General features: G+C 54.5%; 1 protein-coding gene across 5 annotated transcripts in view; it reads right to left on the reverse strand.

Annotated features, from left to right (window-relative positions):
- The window catches only part of INPP5A (inositol polyphosphate-5-phosphatase A), a 184306-nt gene that overhangs the window by 48346 nt on the left and 112953 nt on the right, over positions 1–23007 (reverse strand). For all 5 annotated transcript variants that reach the window (XM_057308434.1, XM_057308432.1, XM_057308433.1 and 2 more), the window contains exons 5-7: positions 17988–18051; positions 7686–7789; positions 1027–1079 (exon numbers count right to left, since the gene is read on the reverse strand). In XM_057308434.1, the coding sequence (XP_057164417.1) occupies positions 1027–1079; positions 7686–7789; positions 17988–18051 (221 nt within the window). The remainder of the gene's footprint in view (positions 1–1026; positions 1080–7685; positions 7790–17987; positions 18052–23007) is intronic.

A 23007-nucleotide genomic window follows, 5' to 3' on the forward strand; every position in this document is an offset into this window, starting at 1 on the left:
ACACGTAGTGAGGCCAGAATTCAGCGGTCAGCCTTCCCACCCCACGGAGAGCCCCTGGGCATCGCTGCAGACGCGTGGCCTCACACGGGGGTCTGCGTGGCGGCACAAGCATGCCACGGTTGTCACAGTGCCAGGACTGCCGGGCCCAAGACCCCGTGAGGTGCGTGTGCCGGCTCACGACCACGTCCCGGGGCGGCGGAGGGTAGAGGAGGCAAATCTGCTCATACACACGGTGACCCGAAGGGCCCCCTCCTGGTGCCCACCCTGCCATGGCCCCTCCCACACTGTGCCGAGGTGGCCGGCCAGGCGTGAGCGAGGGCAAAGGGCACTGACTGGATTCTGTCAGAGTCTGGGGCTCTGCCTGAGGCTCCTTCGCCCCCCCTGCCCCAGGGAGAGCCGCCGGAGGCCCTGGGGAGGGCACTGTGCCAACCGCGAGGGTGGCCGAGGGCCCGCCCGGGACGGGACGCGACGCAGCAGGAGCTCACTCAGCGCCCCCACCCCTGTCTGGACGTGCCCTCAGCTGCCAGAAGGCCTTCCCGTGGCCACTTACGGGACACACGCGGCTCTAGGACCCTACGACCCGTGGTCCCGGGGGTTCAGGTGAGGAGAGCAGGTACAGGGTTTCTGAAGATTCTACGGAGGCAGCAAGGGTGGGGCCGCCCCGGACGGAGAGCCAGCCTGCAGGCAGGCCAGGCCCTGGAGTCCGACTTGGGGAGGGTCTGCCTGCCCTGTGCCCACTCACAGTGCCTACTGCAGCTGACCGTGGCCGGCGGAGGGCCGCCTGGGCGGCACTCGGACGCTCGTGCCCTCGGGAGGGGGCGGTGGGGCCTGCGTTGTGCCCACGCTGGGACCCCGAACTTGGGGACTGGGCAACAGTACTGTGTCCCACAGAGTCTCCGAGACAAAGTGGGCCAGAGTGCTGGGCAGCTTGTGCCGGGACGTGCAGCCACGTCACTGGTACAACACACAAAAGCTAGGGAAAATGCTCCAATTCAGGTGAGCTAACAGTCCCCACAATAAACGTACCAGTCTGCAACACACCATCTTGTCCGAACGAAGCCTTTTCTCGACCATTTGCACTGAAAAACAAACAGGATGCACAAATCAGCCAGTTTCAAAGAGGAAGGGGACAGACACACAACTCACAACCAGGGGGCACCCAAGATGCTTTGCAATCAGGAAAAGCAACGTCCACCCTTCCGCTGAAGGCCTTCTGCTCAGAACTGAAGCGCGCCTCGCGAGGGCAAGCGTCCCATGGGAAGCTCACCAGAGCGCCTCACGCTCGGCGCACGGGAGGGAAAGGAATGGAACGACGTGACCAGGGCTGTCTTCTAGGCTGCCGGGGGAGGACGCCCCGGCCGAGCAGAGGATGGCCTGCACACGCCCACCAGCAGTCCGGACCTGGAGGGAAGTGAGCGTGGCCACCACGAAGGCCCTGTGTGGAGCCACCCGCCAGCAGCTCCACGGCTGGTGCCACCGAGCGCAAGAGACACGCTGGCCCCTGGCGGACGACAGCCTGTCAGCAGAGGAGGGCGTCGGACCACAGAATCCCCAGATTTACTTCTGCTACGCTTTCCCTAAGAACAGCCTGTGTTCTAGACGCTGGGAGAAGGGTCCCTGGTTTCCGGCGCCCCTCTCTTGCTGGTTCGAGGGGACGTGAGGGGCGGGAAGCCACACCTGCACCTTTTCCAGAGCTGCTTTGCCAGCAGGAGAGACACACGCTGTGCTGACCTCTCCCTCGTCTGGCACAGGTGACCGTCTCATCCACCGTGCTCAGGCCGGCAGGGAAGCTGGTGTCAGACGGTGTCATGCAGCCCCACACAGGAGCCACGGCCAGCTGGGCCATAGAGCTCGGCAGAGGCTCCGTGTTGTCTGGATTCACTCCATTTCAACAGCCACGCTGGACGGGCAGCTCGCAGCCCAGGCAGTGGGAGTGGGGTTCCTGCTCGCATGCCCTCCAAGCCTGAGGAGACACTAGGGAGACCTCCCTGAACCCCCGGTTTGCAGACACTCGAAAGCAGGATGGAAATGTGCAGTTCCCCCGAACCCCAGGGGCATGTCCTTCTGTTGTCCCGGCAGGAGCAGCTCGGTGGGGACGGAGGACAACACGGGAGGAGGAGGACGGGGGGGAGGGGATGGGAGGGGGAAGAGGGGACGCGGGGGATGACGAGCACGGGAAGAGGAGGAGGAGGATGGGAGGACGGCCATGGTGACACACGTGTCCTCAGGGGCCTGGGCTCACGGTGCCCATGGTAACCATGTGGACCCACGGTTGAACGCTGATGGAAAGTGCTCCCTGGGTGAGTCCACACTCACAGGGGCTCTAGACACTTCAGTGATGATTCCTTATTTAATGCGAATAATTCGGTGGCTAAAACCCCCTGCTTGACCCCACATCGCCCTCAGCGACTGTCCCACTGTTTCCTCCCTCATGACCAGCTTCACAAAGTGTCCAGCGAGGTTCCTATGGTGACGCCCTGCTTAGTTGGGGGAGCCGTCTTCAAGGTCACCATGACCTCCAGATGCAAACCCTGCAGCCTGGAGTCTCCCACCACCACACGTCCACCGTGCACCAACCTCCGTGCCGCCGCCGCCGCCGCCGCCGCCGCCAAGCTCACCAGGCTGAGCCCAGTGCCCACTCCTGGCCCTGACCTGGGCTTTCCCGCGTCTCACGCAGTCGCTCACACTCACTCCTTAGGCTGCGGTCTTTGCTCTCCCAAGGCACCTGCAGGGCCCGGTGCAGGTGTGGGAGGAGAGGACGGGGGCACCCCACCCTGCTTCCAGAAGAGCAGCGTGGCCGGGACAGATGGGTCACGTGAGACCCCACGCCCCAGCCCAGCGCCCAGTCACGCTGCCGAGACCCCAAGCTGAATTTAACCCGACCACCACGGATCTCAGTGCACTAAAATTGGGAGGCATTTGTGAATTTATTAACCAAAAATTAATGATTGTTCTCAATTGTCAATCACGTGTTAAGTAAGGTCTCTCTGTGTGTGCACGCGTACCTTCAGTAACCCTGCGTGTGCGTATTTTTTTTTAGACATTTAAATTGTCCACAATAACGGAGCATTGTTTAACATTATTAATACAATACGCACAGAGAACACGGGACAACGTGTTACTTTTTTATATAATATATATTTGTAATAGCCGTAATTTTAGGATTCTAACTAGATTTAAGATTTTTAACTACATTGCAAATAAATCTCTAAAAAGTTTAACAATGTAACTTATTACACCCAAATATTTTAACTAAATGTTGGTAAAAATAGGTTACCTCTGAAGTAAGTTCATCCTTACAATTACAAATCTGTTTAGGCTGCATTTCCAAGTAATGTCTCAGGATGAAAAGTGGGGCTACAGCCTGTGGCAGCCTGACATGTGGGAGCCTGGACTCTGCGGAGATTGCATGTCCCTGGGCGTCACTGGGCTGCACTGGGGGTCCTTCCAGAAACCGCCTTCCTCACCGCTGGTGTGCCCCACGCCCTTCCACCTGAGGGCCAGGCAGGTGGTCATGGCAAGCTGCCAGATTCACGGTGAAGAGCCAGGGCTGAGCACGGTCACCTGGCTGAGACCACCAGCTCCTCGCAGAAAGAACCACACTGGAATTTCCCTAAGCCACTTGCCCAGACCATCCGTTCCCTACTGTGGCTGAGTCCTGAACAGGGACGCTCACCTGGGCCACGCTGGGCAGGGCGGGGCCAGGAACACAGCCCAATCATCAGAAGGGCAAGTGGCTGTCCGGTGAGGCTTCCCTGCATACATCCTAGCGGAAATGCACACGCACACACATGACATGCACCCACAGCTGTCCTGCACCCAGGAGGGAAGGAGAGGGGAGCCGATGTCTCCGTCACAGGCTGGGGTTCCCTGTTTCATTCCATCCACGTTCCATCCATGAAACTTTCTGGTCACCAGGCACCTTCCGAAACTTCCCAGGGGGTGACCGCACACGGGCAGCGGTGGCCGGCTGCCCACCCTGCTTGCAGAGAGGCTGGCACCACGGAATGAAACCACGTCACGCCGGGCGGGGGGGCTGTGCCACATCGCTCACCTTGCAATATTAAGTCCCTGCTCAGACCCCCTGTTAATAGGATTCCTTTAGCCAGCAGATGGATGGTGAATGCAAGACGGCTCATCCACTAAAGGACGGCATAAATCAGCACGGAGAAAAGGGAGGCTGCGGGGAGGTGATCAGCACGCAGCCTTGCCCGTGAAAGGCCCGCTCTGGAGCATTAGTGAAATTAATCCATCTTTCATAAGAGCTTGGAGCAGTCCCTGTGATCTATGGTAACAACCAATTTCTCACTACGGGCAAGAGGAAAAAAATGCCTCGGTCCTGATCGACTACACAAATCTGCTTTTTAAAAATGGTCTCCCATTATCTGGAGTGGTGCTCCCAGAGGCAGCATGTGAAACTCATGCCGAGCCAAAAGCACCCATAAATCAGGAGAGAAAGTTTTGTTAGTTTTCTGTGCAGTGGGCTGCAATTATTTGGGATTGCATTACGGCTCATCATGGTAATCACATTTAGATGACCCTTCAGTGACAGTAATAAAAGAACAGAAATCAAGCTTAGACTAATTCCCTCCCCCAGACTGTGTTCAAATAAAGCTAAAGGATTGGCTCAGAGGCACGAGAGCAGGTCTGGCGCTGGGCGGGCACGTGCCCCATAGCCCCGCCCGCGTGGCATCCCCAGGCCCTGCCTGGCCACGGCTTCAGTGGACACACAGACTGCTGCACACCTGAAAAACACGTTACGGATGGGACGCTAGAAGCGTCAGTATTGCTGTTAAATAAGTCTTCCTTCTGTTCATTAAGCCACACTCACTTCTGCCACAACCACAGGTCAACAGACACGTGGACCAGACACAATTTCTAACACGGCAATATCACATCAACGTGAGGGAGGACGGTGACCCCAGGAAGGCCGGGGCCGCTGCTCCGGGGGTCACCTGAGTCCCAGCAACACAGTGCTCTCCAGTAGAGAGACTGGGGTTTGCCCAGTGACACCCTACCTTTCCCTGCAGAAAACCCTTCTCTTGCCTGTGGATGGGACCATGGTCACCTTGGACCCCCCACACTTCTCCCACAGGAGAGAACCGGCGCTGGCTGTCAGCACCCCCCACGGAGCCACCAGCACCTCACGGACAGTGCACTGGCCACAGACACTGAGGCCCCGGGAGCATCTGCCCTCTGGGGGGTGTGCAGGACGTGGGACACCATAGCTAAAGCCCCAGACTTTATCTGACCCACCCCCGCGCCAATCCCAAGTCTCCTCACCCACGTGGCCTGGGCCAGCGGAGGGAAGAGTCGGGATCCGAGGCCAGGCCATAGGGTCGCACGTATGCTGTGGTCTAGGGAGCCAGTCTTTGCAGATGCCGGGCCCAGAAGACAGCCTGAGGGCCGGGGAACAAGGAGCTCCTCAGAAGGAGGCCTGCCGTCCTGCCGGGACAGACAGAGCTTTGGGGGCCGGGGGGGCTCAGCAGGCGTCTGACTCCTCCGTGAGGCATCCTCTGTGGGGCACTGCCTTGTTCTCTCCTTCTTCTGGTGCCCAGAGGGACGTGGCACCTGCCACGGAGGCCTCTTCTCTGGGAGCATCACAGATCATGGCTGACTGACTCCGGGGGCCTCAAGGGACCTGGGCTCCGAGGATGAGGACGAGAGGGCCCAGTGGTGGCAGGAAGAGGGACCCGGGGGGTGAGCACTGCACGCAAGGTGTCCATCACACAGGGAGTGATCGGCGCGTGTCCTGCCCTCGGGATGAGTGTCAGCCGTGCAGCAGACAGCAAGCCCCCACTGCATGGAGTGCAGCCTGGAGAAGCCGCGCCCAGGCGCCTGCGGGCTCCCCCTGCATACACAGAGGCTCTGCTCGGCTCTTCCGCGTGGATGGTCATTCAGTCCTCAGCAAGTGCCGGTTCACAGCCTTCGGGCGGCCGGACGCGGCCAACAGACGGCACTGCTGGAGGTGACCTCGGACATGCCCCCAGCCTGTCCTCATGTCACCACCCCTGCTGGTCCCCCACAGTTCTGCCTCTCCCAGGTGCACAGCCCCTTGTGTCCACCCCTCCGGGGCACACCCCAGCCAGCCGCCAGACGCAGGTGAGTGCCCTCCTGGGCTGGGACGTGCTCTGGGCTGAGAACGGAGGAGCCAGGTGACCCCGGGTCTCTGGCACAATCACTCAGGCTGACGAAACAGAGCAGGAGAGGCAGCTAAGAGCAGCCCGGGGGGCTTCCCAGCCACTGGGTGCCTTGGGATGCCCCTGTGGGAAGACACTGGGATCCCTACCCCCAAACCTGCCCGAACACCTGTTAGAGCCTGCTCTCCCCCTGCTGTGGATGGCCGCCGGCTCTCTCCAGCCCACCGTCTCCACTAGGGCCCGTGGTCACTTTCAGTGGCCTCGCTCGGCTCTGAAGCCAACTCTGTGGCCCTCGGCATCTCCAAGGGACAGCAGCCCTGGATGGATGTTCAGGGAAGCTTGCCAGGATTCACCCAGCTGCTTCCAGAGCCTTCTGGCCACACTGCAACATCAAGAGGAGCGGGGGACAGCGGGGGCTGGGCAGCCAGGGCAGAGGCCGGCCCCCTGACACTGTGTCCTTGGCTCAGGGACGAGGGATGAGGAAGCTGTGCCCATCCTTCACAGTGGCGGCCACAATTCCCTCCCCCTGGGCCTGGGTCATAAACAAGTTAATGCAGTGTGGCCTTGCTGAAATCAGCTCCAAGTGCAGGTGGGCGTCTCCGCAGACGGTGGGCAGTCCTCGCGCAGGAGGGACCCGGTGGGGCCATCCTTCCTACACTGCGCCGACCTCCACTGTGGGGGGGAGGTGGGCCACACGGGCCTGTGCGCACCCCATCCTGACGCTTCACTCACAGACACACACTCCACCGTGACTTCACAGATGACAGAAGGGCACGGTGAGCAACTCTGGGTCAACGCGTGAATCATACAGGGGTAGCAGACCCCGCAAGCTGGCGTCGGTTTACTGAGAACACCTGAATCTAAGACTATCTGCGCAGCGTGATGACTGCATGCAAATAATCGAACCGCACGAAAATGCACCAAAACCGGTGGAAATCCATCAGCATGTCCTGGTGAACTATGTCTGCACGACAGGCTGTGCTGTCCACGAGCTCCGAGCTCTGCGGTGCAGGCACCCCCAGGACACGGGGAGGGGCGCCCTCGGCTCCGGTTCCCGACCGTGCCTCTGGCTGGCTGCACCCCCAAGGCTCTACCTGGGAGACGGGCAGAGGGCCCACCCAGCCTTCCCAGGGAAGACACCCCCGCGTGCCCCAGCGGCCTGCGCACGGCAGCATCACTGGCCAGATCGATCTGCTCCCATCTGGCGTTTGCTGGGAGGCCCCTGGCCTCTCCAGGCCCCACGATGAACTGATGATTATTTTCCTACCTCTTGTGGGGAAGGTTCCTTTGCCTGGAAATGATGGTTAGAAAATGTGGTGATTCGTGTAATGACAGACACCGCAGGTTCTCGGCCCCTATCGAAGAGCACCCAGATGGACCCACGTGGGCCTGAGAACGCCCCAGAAAGACCGCTGCTGGTTCACGTTGGCAGCCAGGACGGGACCCCTCCCCTGAAACACGAGGCCTTCAGCTCCTACGTGTCCTCACTCCTGAGGCGCGCACTCGGTGGTCGGTGTGCCGGGGTGGCCGGCGGCCGGGACGCACCTCGGGAAAGTAGTCCTGTGGAAACTTCTCCTTCTCCAGCATGGGTGTGCTCTCCAGCGTGTCCGAGTAGATCTCTTTGCCGGTGACTTTTTTATACTTCTTGGCTGGAAAAGAGCAGAAGGGTGACGTGAATGACCTCACGGCTGCGTCCCCCCAACAAGTGCGGCCCGCGGGGAGCGTGGGGGCCCCGGGTGGGAGCGTGGGGGTCCCCCGGGACGGGGAGGACCCGCTGCTCCAGGGGACGACGGTGGCTCATAAATTCCCACTCCACGACCTGGAGCCTGACACTCCACTTCATTATCCCCTAAGAGCTTCTAGCCTGCAGATTTACAAGGGCTAATTGGCACCCTCTGTTAAAACTGTGAATATATTTAGGACGGCTGCAGAATGGCCGTTCACTCATACCTTAATACGAATTTACTTAATAACATCGATTTCCTCCTTACATGCAGCCGACATCACTCATGTCCAGGAAAAGCAGTTTTTCTGGGAGGCTGAGACACAGCAAATACGGGTGGGCTGCTCCCCAGACCCCGCGCCTGGGCTGATGCCCCCGCAGACAGGGCTTGGTCTAGTCCTTTCACACCCAGGCCCAGGCCCTTCTTTCTACCAACGGGTCACCCCACACCGATGGTGGGGTCTCACGAGAAGCCCCCACAACATACCACGCAGGGAGCTCGGGCAGCAGTGGGCCCAGATGGCTGGGGGCCTGCTCCTGGGCCGGGAACACCTGGCACCAGGTGAAGCTCCTGGCAGTTAAGGGACCACTGGGGCACAAGGGATGAAGTCTGCTATCTGTTTCTGTGGGGGTCATGCACCCTGTCCCACGGCAGCTCACACCTGCAGCTCCTGGAGCGCCACGGGCCCCACAGACCCACTGATGCGGGTGGAGAGCAGGAATGAGGTATGTGTACAGTGTCTTGGGACAAAGCTCTGGCCACTGCGGGTTTGGGGGGAGAGTGAACCCCAGGTCAAAGCAAAACACCAGCAGGTAAGGACTCTGATAATCCACCCCACCAGCAGGAGACGGGATGAGACGCTTGGGGACTGAGGGAACTCAGGACAGAGAGTGACATGGAGCCATCCTCCAAATGCAGAGCTGCATGCTCCCTGTGCCCACTGTCCCTCTGGTCTCGTTCCCAAACACGGGGACGATCACTGAGCTGACTGGTGCATGTGGTTCTGAAGCTGGTCCCCTGGTGTCCCCTCACCAATCACCATGGCCTCCAGAGGTCCATGGGGGGACGCAGAACAAACCCCATTAGCCAGGAGGCTGGTGGCAGGAGGCATGTGGGTACAGCGTGTGTCAATGAACAAGTGACCACCACCTGGCCGTGATCCCATTTCCGACACCCACTGACACTGGAAACGGTGCAGAAGTGTGTCCATCATGGGAGCCACTTCCTGGAGCCGCCCATCCATGTCCGTGGACGGACAGCATTTATCAAACGCCAGCCCGTGTACCGCCACCATACCGGGGAGGGGGCAGTGCGAACGCCCATGTGAGGAGGCTGCGGGCCACCTGCCCCAACACAGGAGGGCTCTGCAGAGGAGCTAACCACTCCTGGGGGAGGGCGGCCTATGCATCCCACCTGCAAGGTGACGGTTCTCTCTCCGCGGTCCCAGCCTGCAGTGTGGGCTCCCTGATCTGCCTCACCTCCTCCCTTCCCACCCTGGGCCTTCTCTAGCCCCCTCCTCGCCACCGGGTCCCCAGCACAGGCCCAGCTCAGCCTGGGCTCTTCTGGGCTCTTCCTCCAGCGGTCAGCACCTGCAGCCAAGCCTGAGTCATGACACCAGGCTGCCGGGGGCACCCGTCCCTGGGCTGTAGGGGGTGGACGCCCCCAGGACAGACGCCCACGGTCCTCAACAAGCCACACGGTCTGCAGCGCTCTGCATCAACGGAGAAGGGGAGAAGAGACTTTCGCGGGGAGGTACTTCTGCTTCAGATGAAAACCCTCATCGCCTTAAGAAGAGGAGACTGGGGAGCAGGAGCAAAAGGAGGCCTTCGTGCTTTGTTAAAGAATAGACTTTATTTTTAGAGCAATTTTGGGAACAAGAACACTTGAATGGAAAGTACACCGCCCTCCCCAACAGTCTGTCCTGCTGCTGACATGTCGCATTAGCGCCTACGGCACACTGTTAAGTCACTGAAGTCCGTACCGGAGCTCAGGGCTCCCTGTGTGTGCTGTGTGTTCCCGGGGTTCGGACAACCGCGCCATGTCCACGAGGCTTCGCCCATTCACCCCACCCTCCCCAGCCTCTGCAACACGGACCATTTACACCCTCTGTCTCCCACCTTCCCGTAAATGTCCTCTTGTCGCCAACACGCTGCAGGGAGCCTTTTCCGCTAGCTTCCTCCACTCAGAAATACGGGTCTAACAAGGTTCTTCTGTGTCTTTCTGTGGCTTGACGGCTCCTGTCACTTCACTGCTCTGTAATATTCCACTGTGTGGATGGACCACAGTTTGCTTATCCATTCACCTAGAAAGGACATATTCTGGTTCCTTGCAGTTTTTGGTAATTATGAATAAAGATATTATAAATATTTCTGTAGGTTTTTGTGTGGACCTAAGTTTTCAAGTCCTGTGGGTAACACGCCAAGCAGCATCATTGCTGGACTGTGCAGTAAGCCTATGTTTAGTCTGTAAGAAACTGCCACGCCCTCCACAGTGGCCACACCACGTTGCACCCCCAGCAGCCGTGGGTGGGAGCTCCTGCAGCTCCACACCCTCCTGGCCTCTGGTACCGTCTGCGCTCCGGATGGTGGCTGTTCCAGCAGGTGCGTAGTGGTGTCTCCTTACACGATACGGAGCCTGTTTTCACGGTTTTGCCATCTGTACATCTTCTTGAGTGAGATGTCTGCTGAAATTTTTGGCTCATTTGTTAATTGGATTGTTTTCTTATTGTTGAGTTTTAAGAGTTCTTTGCATATTTTGGATCATCAGATGTGTCTCTTGCCAATGTTTTTCCCCCAGTCCGTGGCTTGTCTTTTTATTCCCTTAATAGTGTCTTGTGCAGAGACTTTTAACTTTAATGAAGTCCAGCACATCAATCTTCCTCATGGACTGCCACGTTGTATTTAAAAAGTCATCACCAAACCCAAAGTCACCTACAGTTTCTGTGTTACCTGCCAGGCATTTTACTTTCATACTTTATACTGAGGTCTATGATTTGCTTTTAAATTAACTTTTGTGAAGGTGTGAGGTCTGGCTCCAGGTTATTTTGCGATGGACATCCAGTTGTTCCAGCATCATCTCTAAGAGAGATCATTTGTGCTCCATTGTGTTGCCTTTGCTCCTTTGTCAAACATCAGTCGACTGTATTTATGGGGGTCTATTTCTGGGCTCTACTCTGTTCTGTTGATCTTTATGTCTATTTTTTTCACCAACACAACAATACTGTCTTAATTACTGTAGCTTTTACAGGGAGTCTTGAAGTCGGGTAGTGTCAGTCCTACAACATTGTTCTTCTCTTCCGATATTGGGTTGACTATTCTGGGTGTTTTGTCTCTCCATGTCAACTTCGGAATCAATTTGTTGATGTCTACAAAGTAACTTGCCAGAATTTCGATTAAGATTGCACTGAATTAATGGATCAAGCTGGGAAGAGCCAGTATGTTGACAAGACTGAGTTTTCCTGTCCATGAACATGGGATACTGCTCCACTTACTTTGATCGTCTTTGATTTCTTTTCAGCAGAGTTTTCTAGTTCTCCTCATATTCATCTTGCACATATTTTGCTAGATATATTTCTAAGTATTTCCTTTGTGTGTGTGCTAACATAAATGCTATTTTGTTTTTAATTTCAAATTCTACCTATTCGTTGTTGGTATAGAAAAGCCACTGACTTTTGTATATTAACCCTGTATCCTGCAACCTGGCATATTTGTACCAGTTTTTGTTGTTGAGGGTTCTTTCAGATGTTCTACATAATCATGTTGTCTGAGAACTAAGAGTTTTATTCCTTGCCACCCCCCATCAATAAGCCCTTGATTTCCTCTTCTTGTCTTAGTGCACAGCCAAGATTTCTGGTGCAATGTGGAAGGGAAATGGTGAGAGCGGACACCCCTCTTTAGGAGCAAAAGCGTCTAGTCTCTCGCTGTGACGTGTGACGTGAGATGCAGGGTTCTCCAGCTGTTCTTGACTAAGTTGAAGTAGTTCTCTAGTCCTAGCTTGCTGAGACTTACCATGAACAGGCGTCAGACTTAGCCAAATACCTGTTCTGCATCCACGGACATGATCGTGCGGTTTTCTTCTTCAGCTTGTTGATATGATGTATTACATTAATTGATTTTCAAATGTAGAACCAGTCTTGCATACCTGGAATAAATCTCAATTTGTCATGGTGTGTAATTCTTCTCACACACGGTTGAATTCAAGTTGCTAATGTTATGTTGCAGATTTTTGTATTTTATGTTCATGAGAGATACTGGCCTATAGTTTTCTTTTTCTGTAATGTCTTTATTTGGTTTTGGTATTAGGTAATGATGGTCTCACAGAACGAGTCAGAATGTTTTCTTTCTGCTTCTATTTTCTGGAAGAGATTATAGAGAACTGGTATAATTTCTTCCTTTAAAGTTTGGTAGAATTCACAGTGAAACCATCAGGCCTGGTGCTTTCTTTTAAGAAGTTTATTAATTATTGATTCAATATCCTTAATAGATAAAGGCCTATTCAGATTATCTAGTCCTCCATGTATGAGTTTTGGTCGATTGTATTTTTCAAGGAATTGGCTCATCTAAATCATTCAATTTATAGGCACAGACCTGTTCACAATATACCTTTATTATCCCTTTAATGTTCATAGCGTCAGTAGTGATGACCCCTCTCTCATCTCTACTATTAGTAATTTGTGTTTTCTTTTTTTCTTGGTTAGCCTGACAGAGGTATATCAATTTTATTGATCTTTTCAAAGAATCAGCTTTGGGTTTTGTTAATTTTCTCTATTGAGTTCCTGTTTTCAATTTCATTGATTTATGCTCTAATTTTTATCATTTCTTTTCTTATGATTTGGATTTATTTTGCTCTTCCTCTAGCTTCCTAAGGCAGAAGCTTAGATTATGGATTTTAAATCTTACCTCTTTTCTTTTTTTTCTTTTTTTAAAGATTTTATTTATTTATGTGACAGAGAGACAGCCAGCGAAGAGAGGGAACACAGCAGGGGAGTGGGAGAGGAAGAAGCAGTCTCCCAGCAGAGGAGCCCGATGTGGGACTCGATCCCGGAACGCCGGGATCACGCCCTGAGCCGAAGGCAGATGCTTAACGACTGCGCTACCCAGGCGCCCCAAAATCTTACCTCTTTTCTAATACATACATTTGATGCTACAAATGCCTTGCTTTCACTATATGCCACAAATTTTGATAAGCTGTATTTCATTTTCATTTAGTTCGAAATATTTTTAAAATTTCTCGAGACTTATTCTTTGACTCATGTGTTACTTAGAAGTGTGTTGTTTCATACCCAAGTGTTAAAGTAAAAAACAAATAGAGATCAGCCTTTAAAGTTCCCAGAGCAGACAAAGCCAGTTTAGTCATACAAACAAAGCTGAAATTAGCTTATTTTGCAAGACTAACTTAAACTGGGTCATTCCTTGCTTATGCCTCCAAAAATCAAGAGGAACACTTAAACTGTTTCCCAAGGTTGATATGAGGTAACCACTAACCAATTCCCATCATTTAAGAGAATTCTAATATCATAACCAATCACTACGAAGAATGAAGTCATTGCCTCCACACCCCATGAGTCGTTTTAAAACAACGTACCGCAGACCCCACTGCATGTTTTGGTTTGAATGCCTGGCTTTGCAAACAGCCTTGTTGGTGTGTACACAAGCTTTTACTAATTCTTACTTCAGTGACTCACTGATTTTACTTCTGTTATTTCTGAACTTCTGACACAAGTATTTTGGGATTTTCTAGCTATCTTTCTGTTACTGATTTCTAGTTAAATTCCACTGTGGTTCAGGAGTATACTGTCTATGATGTCTGTTCTTTTAAATTTGTTGAGGAGTATTTTTCCGCCCAGAATGGGGTCTACCATGGTAAATGTTCCATGTGAACTTGAGAAGAATGGGTGTTCTGCTCTTGTTGGAGAGAATATTCTATAAATGTCAATTAGAGCCCGATGACTGATGGTGCTGTTGAGCTGAACTATGTCCTGACCAGTTCTCTGCCTACTGGATCTGTCCATCTCTGATAGAGGGCACTGAAGTCTCCACCTGTGACCAGTGGATTGATCCATTTCACCTGGAAGCTCTATCAGTGTTTCCCTTGTGTGTTGTGGTGCTCTGCTGTTTGGTGCATACACGTTAAGACCTGTTAATGTCTTCTTAGAGAACTGACCCCGTCATCGTTATGTAACAAATAGCCTTCTTTATGACCGTTAACTCTCCTTGCTCTGAAGTCTGCTGTGTCTGAAATTATCATCGCTACTCTGGTGTTCTTTTGACTCGTGTCAGCATGGTCTCTCTCTCTCCCTCCCTTTACCTTTAGTCTTGATGTGTCTATGTATTTTAGGTGGGTTTCTAGCAGACAACACAGAGTTGGGTCTTGTTTTTGAAGCGCTCCGACAGCTTATGTCTAGTAACTGGTGAATTTGTTCCACCGACATCTAAAGTGATAGAGTTGCAGTACGATGCTCCATACCAGCACCTTCTCCATCTGTCGCCTTTGTTTCCTGTGTCTTCCCCTCTCTTTCTGTAGACTTCTCTGGCTTAACTGAGCATTTTATATGACTGCATTCTCTCTCCTCTGTTATTAGCATGTCAACTGTATTAGCATGTCAACTTTAAAAACTATCAGTGGTTGCCCTAGTTGGCCCTAGTTTACAGTTGCCAGCGCAGCAAGTCCACGTTCACGTCGCACCGTGTTCCCCCACAGGAAGTGCGGGTTCCCTGCCCCTCCCTCCCGTCCCCCCCAGCACGGCCGCTATTCGTCTCATCGTCCACAAGCTACAGTCACCCGCCATGCTGTTGTTATTCACACTCTGAACGAAGTTATCTGTCAGATGAAGAATAACAAGAAATGAGCTATTTTACCTTCATTTACTCCTTCTCTTATGCTCTTTCTTTCTTAATGTAGATCTAAGCGTCTGACCTATATTGTTTCCTTTGGTCAAATAACTTTTACCATTGTTTTGCAAGACAGGTCTACTGGCAACAAATCCCTCAACTTTTGTTAGTCTGAGAAAGTATTTCTCTTTAACTTTTGAAGGATAACTTTGCTGGGTACAGAATTCTAGGTTTTTTTCTTCTACCAAGAGACATATTTCACACCACTCTCTTTGCTTCCATGGTTTCTGAAGAGAAGCTCAATGTCTTCTCATCCTTGTTCCTTTTCTAGGTCACCCCCCAACCCCCATCCCTGCTTCTTTCAAGGTCTTCTCTTCATCTCAGGCTTTCTGCAGCTGGCACAGGACATGCTTAGGTGCAGGTTACTGGCACTTGTCCGCTCGGTCATCTAGGAGCTTTCTGGACCTATGGCTTGGTGTCCATGATTAATTCTGCAAAATTCTGGGCCATAACTTCAAATATTTCTCGTTCCTTTCTCTCTTCCTTTCCCTGCTGCTGTCAATCCGTGCATCCTCCTCGCCTTCTGCACGTGGCTCACAGTGCTGGGACATCTTGTTCTGCTTTGTGTCTTCTTTTTTTCTCTTTATTTTTTCAGTTTGGAAACTTTTCAGTGACACCCTTCTGGCCCCAGGCTCTGTCTTCAGCCATGTCCAGGCTGATGAGCCTGTCAACGGCCTGGGGCAGTTCTGTTACAGTGTTCTTTATTTTAAGCTTTTCCTTTTGATTCGTAAGAGTTTCTGTCCTGACTCTGTTGCCCACCTGCTCTTGTGCGCCGTCCGTTTTCCCCTTAGTGCCTTCGGCATATTAATTACAGTTACCTAAAATTCCTCATCTGATGGCTCCAAATCGAGGCCACATCCGTCTGGCTCCAAGGCACACCTGCTCTCTTCACACTGTATCTTCTTTCAGCTTGGCTTATAACTTTTGGTTGAAAGCAAAACATGAATAATTGGAAAAAGGAACTGAGGTACACAGGACTTTCCTATGAGGCTCTGTGTTTATCTGGTGAGGAGCTGGGCTGTGTTTCCTGTCGGAGCTCAGAGGATAACATATCCTCCCATGTCCTAGTCTTGTCTCCTCTGTTGTCTTTGTGCTCCTGTGAGACTCCTTCTTCAATAGAGGCTGAGCTTGGCAGACTCTCCGCCATGACACCTGCTGTGATGATGGGCACTGTGGCTGGGTGGAGTAACACTGCTCTACAGCCCGGTGGCCCTGCCTTGGTCCTTCAGCCAGCATGAGTCCAGGCTGCAACCTTCTCATGTGTCCTCAGCACCATGGCCCTCCTCAAGTACAACAGCAAGGCCAGCAGAGGCCGAAGCTGCCCACCTGCCTCCCCCAGGCCTGTTGGGCAGCTCTGGTGACACGGCTGTCCTCAAGGGCAGGCCTTTCAGGAAGAACAAAGGACTCTGGACACACTTCAAAACAGCTCCTTCCCTCTCCCTCTGCCAGAAGCACGAGGGAGTTTTTCTCCAATCTTCACCAGGACAATATGGTGGGGCTCCTGCAGCCAAAGCTCACCAGAGGGAGGGGGACAGCCTTGGGGGCACACTTCTCTCTCAAGCCTCCAGCTTTCCGCACCCCTTCCCCCGCTGCTCCCTCCAGCACCAGCTCCCGGAGGCCGTGGCTCTCAGGATCCGTCTGCCTGTCCCTCCAGCGTGGGAGCTGCACCAGCCCTGTGGCCTCGCTTCTGTGCGGGATCTGAGACTCGCCCCGCTCCCTCTGCGCAGCCCCACCCATGCTCTTTAGGTGTCGGACCAGACACGAGCATCCCTTGAACCCTTTTCATCCACACCTTCTGGGAGTCATCAAATTTCTAACTAAGGACTAAATTCAGGTTGTTTCTTCTTAAAAAGTTTATTCAAACTTTTCACAAATTTGAGACTGCTTCTGCTGTAACTTAATTCAAAGCGTAAGCGTGAGCCTTGAGGAGCAGGGGCCAGAGTTCCCACTCCTAAGACCCGCCATGCCCGAGCCCCGCCCCCGCACTGGAGGGCAGCAGTGAGGCCCCATCTGGCCCCCGGCACGCCCCGAGAAGCAGCGCATCCTCCTGCCACAGACGCGCTCAGGGCACAGTCGCCACCACCGTCTCCGCTGTCATCACTGACAACGTGGGGGCCCTCAGAAGGTCTGCTGGAGCCCAATGTTCATCTAACGTACAGTTTCAAAGAAACCACAGGCCAGCGGGGTACGTCATGATCAAATGAGCATGGAACTGGCGATTCAAAGCAAGGGACAAGTTCAGGAGTCCGGCTACGTGCCTAAGCTCGAAGACAGCTCGTCAGAAGCGTGACCCCGTTCTGTCTGGCTCCACCTGGAGCGCGCTGTCCGAGCACCTCCCCCTGCCCCTCTCGCCCACAGCCCCGCTGCTGGAGAACACAACCCACGGGTGTCCCATGTCCATTAACATCGCAGGGACAATGGCCTCTGGCCTGTCTCTCGCCAGGTTTGTGAGGCTACTCCCAGCAAGTTCCTCGGCAGAGAAGCCACGTGCTTCTGTTTAAACTGTGTAAAGAACCCTCAGGCAACAGGGCTAGTGAATAATCATCCTGTTGGCTGGAATCCTGCTCCTAACATCGATGAAATCACTACTCAAGCAATTTAGGGAAGACTGCTTCTGCATTTCCGAAGAGGCGATCTGTCTCCTAAGCGAGCAAAGATAATGAATCTGAACAAAGTGACATAATTAGTTGCTCTCCACAGTTATTACGACGTCAGTGACACCTCAAATTGATGTGGTCTGGCTCGGCAGCCGACACGCCGTCAGAGGACTCGCGTGTGGCGGATGCGGGGGCTGCGGGGGGCTGTGTCGCCGGGCTCCCGTGTGCAGAGACACAGAGACAAAGGCTGTGTCTCCAGGAGCGTGGCACAACCCTCCTCGACACAGCACTCGTGCCGGCCCCGCAGTGCGGGGCGTTTCACCTCGGCCGCTAACACTGGCTCTAGTCAAAGACACCAGCCTCTGTGCGGCCCTTCATTTTCTCCCGTTTGGTATGACACGAGACCGTCCCCTCGTCCCCGCGACCGCGCTGTAGGAGAACCCGGGTCAGCGGCCGGCCTTGCCCTGGGAGCAGGAGGGTGTGGGGTGGGGTCGCAGCGGGAACGCCGCCTGGAACCCAGAGCAGCCGGAGTGCCAGGTGTGCCCAGGAGGCCCCTGGTTCACGGCTGCGACCCTCGCCCAGGGACGCCGGGCGGGGTGGGGTGAGCCCAGCCAGGGAATCCCAGGAGAGTCTTACCTTTAAAGTCAAACTGGTAGATGTTTTTTAAGGATTCATGAAGGAAATAGAAGCTTCCTAATGCCTGCAAAGCAAAAAGAGAGACCGAGTAAGAGGCCCGCCTGGGGGCAGCTGGAGAGCAGCGTCAGTGATGAACGAAAGCTCTTGTGAGCTAGAACTGAGCGTAACTCATCAGGGCTGAACCACGGTCACTGGGACCAGACGTCAGCCGCACTTACCACCACAGATAAGGCCCTTCCCCTGACAGGGGTGCACACTCCAGCGCGGTCTCACCTCGCTGTGAGCACCGGGGTCCAGTGCGAAGGGCTCAGACCCCGGTCCCGTCCTCGCCGCACGCCGCACCCGCCCGCCCGGGGCTCCCAGCAGCAGCACCCCACCCCGGCCCACTCTGCCCACCTCGTCCTCCTTCTCCACGTGGGGCTGCAACACCGCTCCCCGCAGAGCTGCCCGGCCCAGCCCCATCCGTGGGCTAACTGTTCTGGGCAAGGGGGTCCAGTCCTGCTCTCCACACTCAGGGAAAGGCAAAACTGCAGAGGCCAGGCTGGGGGTGGGATGCCACCAAAGGAGGGCTGCATGGGACCCCTGACACGAAAGTTACCAGCTGTTTATCTGAAATTCAACTCGGTGTTTTCTATGTGCCTATGTACACACACACAATGGGTATGTGTGTTCCTGTGCGAGTAGACGTAATGTGTGTGTGCAAATGTGTGCATGCATGCATACCCGTGCATATGTATACGTGGACAGGTAACACACGCGTGTCCATGTGTGTATATCTCTGTGTACGTGTGCGCATGTCTGTATGTATATACCTGTGTGCACAAGCATGTGTCCGTGTGTCTGTGTGTACGTGTACGCTCATGTAGGTGTACATATGAAAACCCACGTGTATGTGCGTGCACGTGTGTATATCTGTGTGTATGTGTGCGCACACATGCACGTTTACATGCAAACACGTGCACATACACACAGCGCGTATTTGTGTCCACACAGATACAGATATGTATGTGTCCATATGTACGCATGGATACTTTATTCTTTTGCTGAACCCGGCCACCCCAACAAGGGAGCTGGGGAGACTTCAGGCAATAAAGACGCCCTACAGCCAGATCGCGGTGGTGGTTACAAAACCACACACTTGTCAAAATCCACGGACCTCTACCCTAGAAGGGGTGAATTTTACTGTCTGTAAATCATACTTTTATAAGTCTGACTTATACAGACAAGCCGTGTCCTCCTGGAGCTCCCACCCCATGGGACAAGATCAAGCAGGGAAAAAAGGACGGGGCAGTGGAGCCAGCAGGGCCTTTGGCTGAACCACTGAGAGGCGAGGGTGTGGACGTGAGGCAAAGCGGCAGGCCAGGGCACGGCGCGTGGGGGCTAGCTGAGCAGGGACGCCCATCTGCGACCAAAAGCATCAGTCCGTACCAGGCAGGGCCTCACTGGAAGGGAAAACTGAAGCCACTGGTGGGGATCTAACCCCTACTTTTCATTCTGCAGTTCAGTCCTGGAGGCTAAGGACGTGAAGAGCGGGGGGCGGGGGGGGGGGAGATGGGCAGACAGGGAAGGGCTGGTGTGCAGAAAGCTGGACAAACAGGACCATGACGTGGGTGCCTCTCACCCAGATTCCCAGCTGCCAGCACCCGCCACACACACTCTCTCTTCCTGGGTGTGTGCACACACATGCACACATACACATGCGTACACGCACACGCAGAGACGTGTGCACGCATGCCCACACATGCACACAGCACGCACACATACACATGCACACATACACGTGTGTACACGCACACGCAGAGACGTGTGCACGCACGCCCACACATGCACACAGCACGCACACATACACATGCACACATACACGTGTGTACACGCACACGCAGAGACGTGTGCACGCATGCCCACACATGCACACAGCACGCACACATACACATGCACACATACACGTTTGTACACGCACACGCAGAGACGTGTGCACGCACAGCCACACATGCACACAGCACGCACACATACACATGCACACATACACGTGTGTACACGCACACGCAGAGACGTGTGCACGCACAGCCACACATGCACACAGCACACACACATACACATGCACACATACACGTGTGTACACGCACACGCAGAGACGTGTGCACGCTCGTCCACACATGACACAGCACGCATACACATGCACACATACACGTGTGTACACGCACACTCAGAGACGTGTGCACGCACAGCCACACATGCACACAGCACGCACACATACACATGCACACATACACGTGTGTACACGCACACGCAGAGACGTGTGCACGCTCGTCCACACATGACACAGCACGCATACACATGCACACATACACGTGTGTACACACACACTCAGAGACGTGTGCACGCACAGCCACACATGCACACAGCACGCACACATACACATGCACACATACACGTGTGTACACGCACACACAGAGACGTGTGCACGCTCGTCCACACATGCACACAGCACGCACACATACACATGCACACATACATGTGTACATGCACACGCAGAGACGTATGCACGCACACCCACACATGACACAGCACGCACACATACACATGTGTACACGCACACGCAGAGACGTGTGCACGCACGCCCACACATGCACACAGCACGCACATACACATGTACACATACACACACATACACACATACATGTGCACACACGCACACGCACAGATGTGTGCACGCATGCCCACACATACAACATGCATGGGTGGCAGAATCATTTGAAAACAGCTGCCGACCCCACAACCCTTCACTCCTGAACACACTGCAGTGTGGATCTCCTGGTCAGAATGTTCTCCTTTATAACCACCAACTATTATCTCTGCAGAAAACGGGCAGTGATGCCACAGATCACCAATATCGAAGCCCAGACCAACGTTCCCAACCCCCATGCCCCCATGCCCATCCTCCACCCCTGCCGCTTCCCCACTCCCAGTCTGACCTGGGGCTTGGAGGGGTGCTGGCTTCCACACGGAAGGGCTGCCTGGTGGGTGTGGTGGGAGGGGGATGGAGGGGCACAGTGCAGGCAGCCCACATCACCCTCTTATCTGGGTGACAGCCTGCTGCACGCTCCCCGTGGCCCCCAGACTCAGGGGTGCTCCGCTGGCTCCCACGTGCCAGGCGTGGCTGTCTGCATGCCTTCCAGAGGACACCAGGATGCCCAGGACGCCAATTAGTGCGGACGGTGGGTGCAGGGGGTGTTGTGTGAACTGGGGCACACATGCTGACCCCACAGATTCCAGCAGTCTTGAGTTACAGTTCCTGGCAGGGTTCCCATGTCCTCGCGCTACATTCTAAGCCATCCCGCCAGGGCTGGCTGTCACATGCCCTCCCCTCCCCTCCTCCAACCGCGGCCTCTGCCAGGCTGGGCCCCAAACACTGCAAGTAGGTCAAGGGGCACAGACACTCCAGTTCTCGTGCATGTGGCTGATTCCATGAAGGCACCTGTGTTCAGAACCACAGTCGGGCCCACTGACCAAGGCTGCACAGCAGCCGCTCTTCTCGAGGAGCGGGGGTCCGGGCTCTGCCCTGTGCGAGGCCCTGCCAGGGGCCCGGTCCCAGGCGGCCGGCAGTCTCCTTCAGCCCAGGAATCCAAGGGCAGAGAGAGGACACCCTGCTCAATTGCAAGCATGGTGCCACTTCACAAGCCTCCCTGATGGGATCACTTCCCAAAGTATGGGCATCCCTGGGGACCTTCTAAACCTCTCCGGGGGTCAGTGCACAAGGAGCCATGGAGAGAAACATGGCTGGCTTATCCCCTGGAAGCCAGGCAGGCAGAGTGGACGCAAGCAGGGGTGCACCAGGGTTTCAGGCCCCTCTCCGGGTCAGAGCGGTTCGCTCGGTGACGGCTGTGTGAATACACAGAAAAGGCTGCAAACCCAGAGACCAGACATTTGCTGACTTGCCAGGAGCACGGCACTGAGGCCTTGTCCTGAGTCCTTGAGGAGACCCTCTGCCATCTGCGAGCATGCTCTGTGAGGGACCAGCTGGGGACTCAGTGCTGACGTGCTCACCACAGCCCAGGAACGGAACGGATGGCTCCCTGCACCTCCCCCCCCCGTCAGGCACCTGCCCCAAATCTGCTTTGAGGAGGAGCTGAGGCTCCTTGCTGTTGTGGGCCTCACGACAGCCGCCGTCTGGCTTCTTTCTTCACAAGGTACATCCGAGGCCCCTCCAAGCAGGAGGGACTGCAGGACCACGGGCAGCACGCGGCCCCAAGAAGAGCCCCCACAGGACTCCGTCCCTGGGTGAGGTCTGGCAGCTGCCACTCGGTGGACATCAGCCTCCGACAGGCTGCTGCCATTTGATTCAGGTAAAGAGGGGGCCCCCCGAGAGGGTCAGTAAGTAAATGTCGTGGCCGACCTCTGACTATCGCCTTGTCAAATGTGATAAAGCTAATACAATATTGTGAAGTTCTCAATAAATAAATGGAAAACAAATTGCCAATGCAGGTATAGAAACTGTACTTCATGGAGTCAGAAAATCCATAATTAGCTCTAATGAATATTTAAAGTCAAAGTTTAAGCTAACTTTTTCAGTGTGTAACCTGTTCCATCTGTCACAGGACACGGCGACGTGTGCACAGAAGCACGCCCAGGCCTGCAGACAGGAGCCCCGTACTCGCCGGGCCTTCTGACCACGGCACCTGTCAGCACTGCGCTCGTCACGTCAGACAGTATTGACTGCTTGCCTGTTTTACTAAAAACAATTAAAATACTTTTTACATATTTATAAACCTGACTGTCAAGGGTGGCAATTAATTCTCCATTAGTGAGATGCAATCCAGTCGATGCTGTACTTTTGCCAGAACAGCAAACACGAGGTGGGAGCCTGGATCTGCCTGCGGTGGGGCCGGCCTCGAGGTGTGGCCTGATGCTGCGGGGGGGTGGGGGGGGGGAGCCAGCGTTTCCCCCCAGAGCCGAGCTCCTGGACGCAGGACGGGGGTGGACCAGGAACAGAGACCCCAGCTCCCGTGTTCGACAGAAC

This window comes from Ursus arctos, unplaced genomic scaffold (assembly GCF_023065955.2).
Source record: "Ursus arctos isolate Adak ecotype North America unplaced genomic scaffold, UrsArc2.0 scaffold_7, whole genome shotgun sequence".
Lineage (NCBI taxonomy): Eukaryota > Metazoa > Chordata > Mammalia > Carnivora > Ursidae > Ursus > Ursus arctos.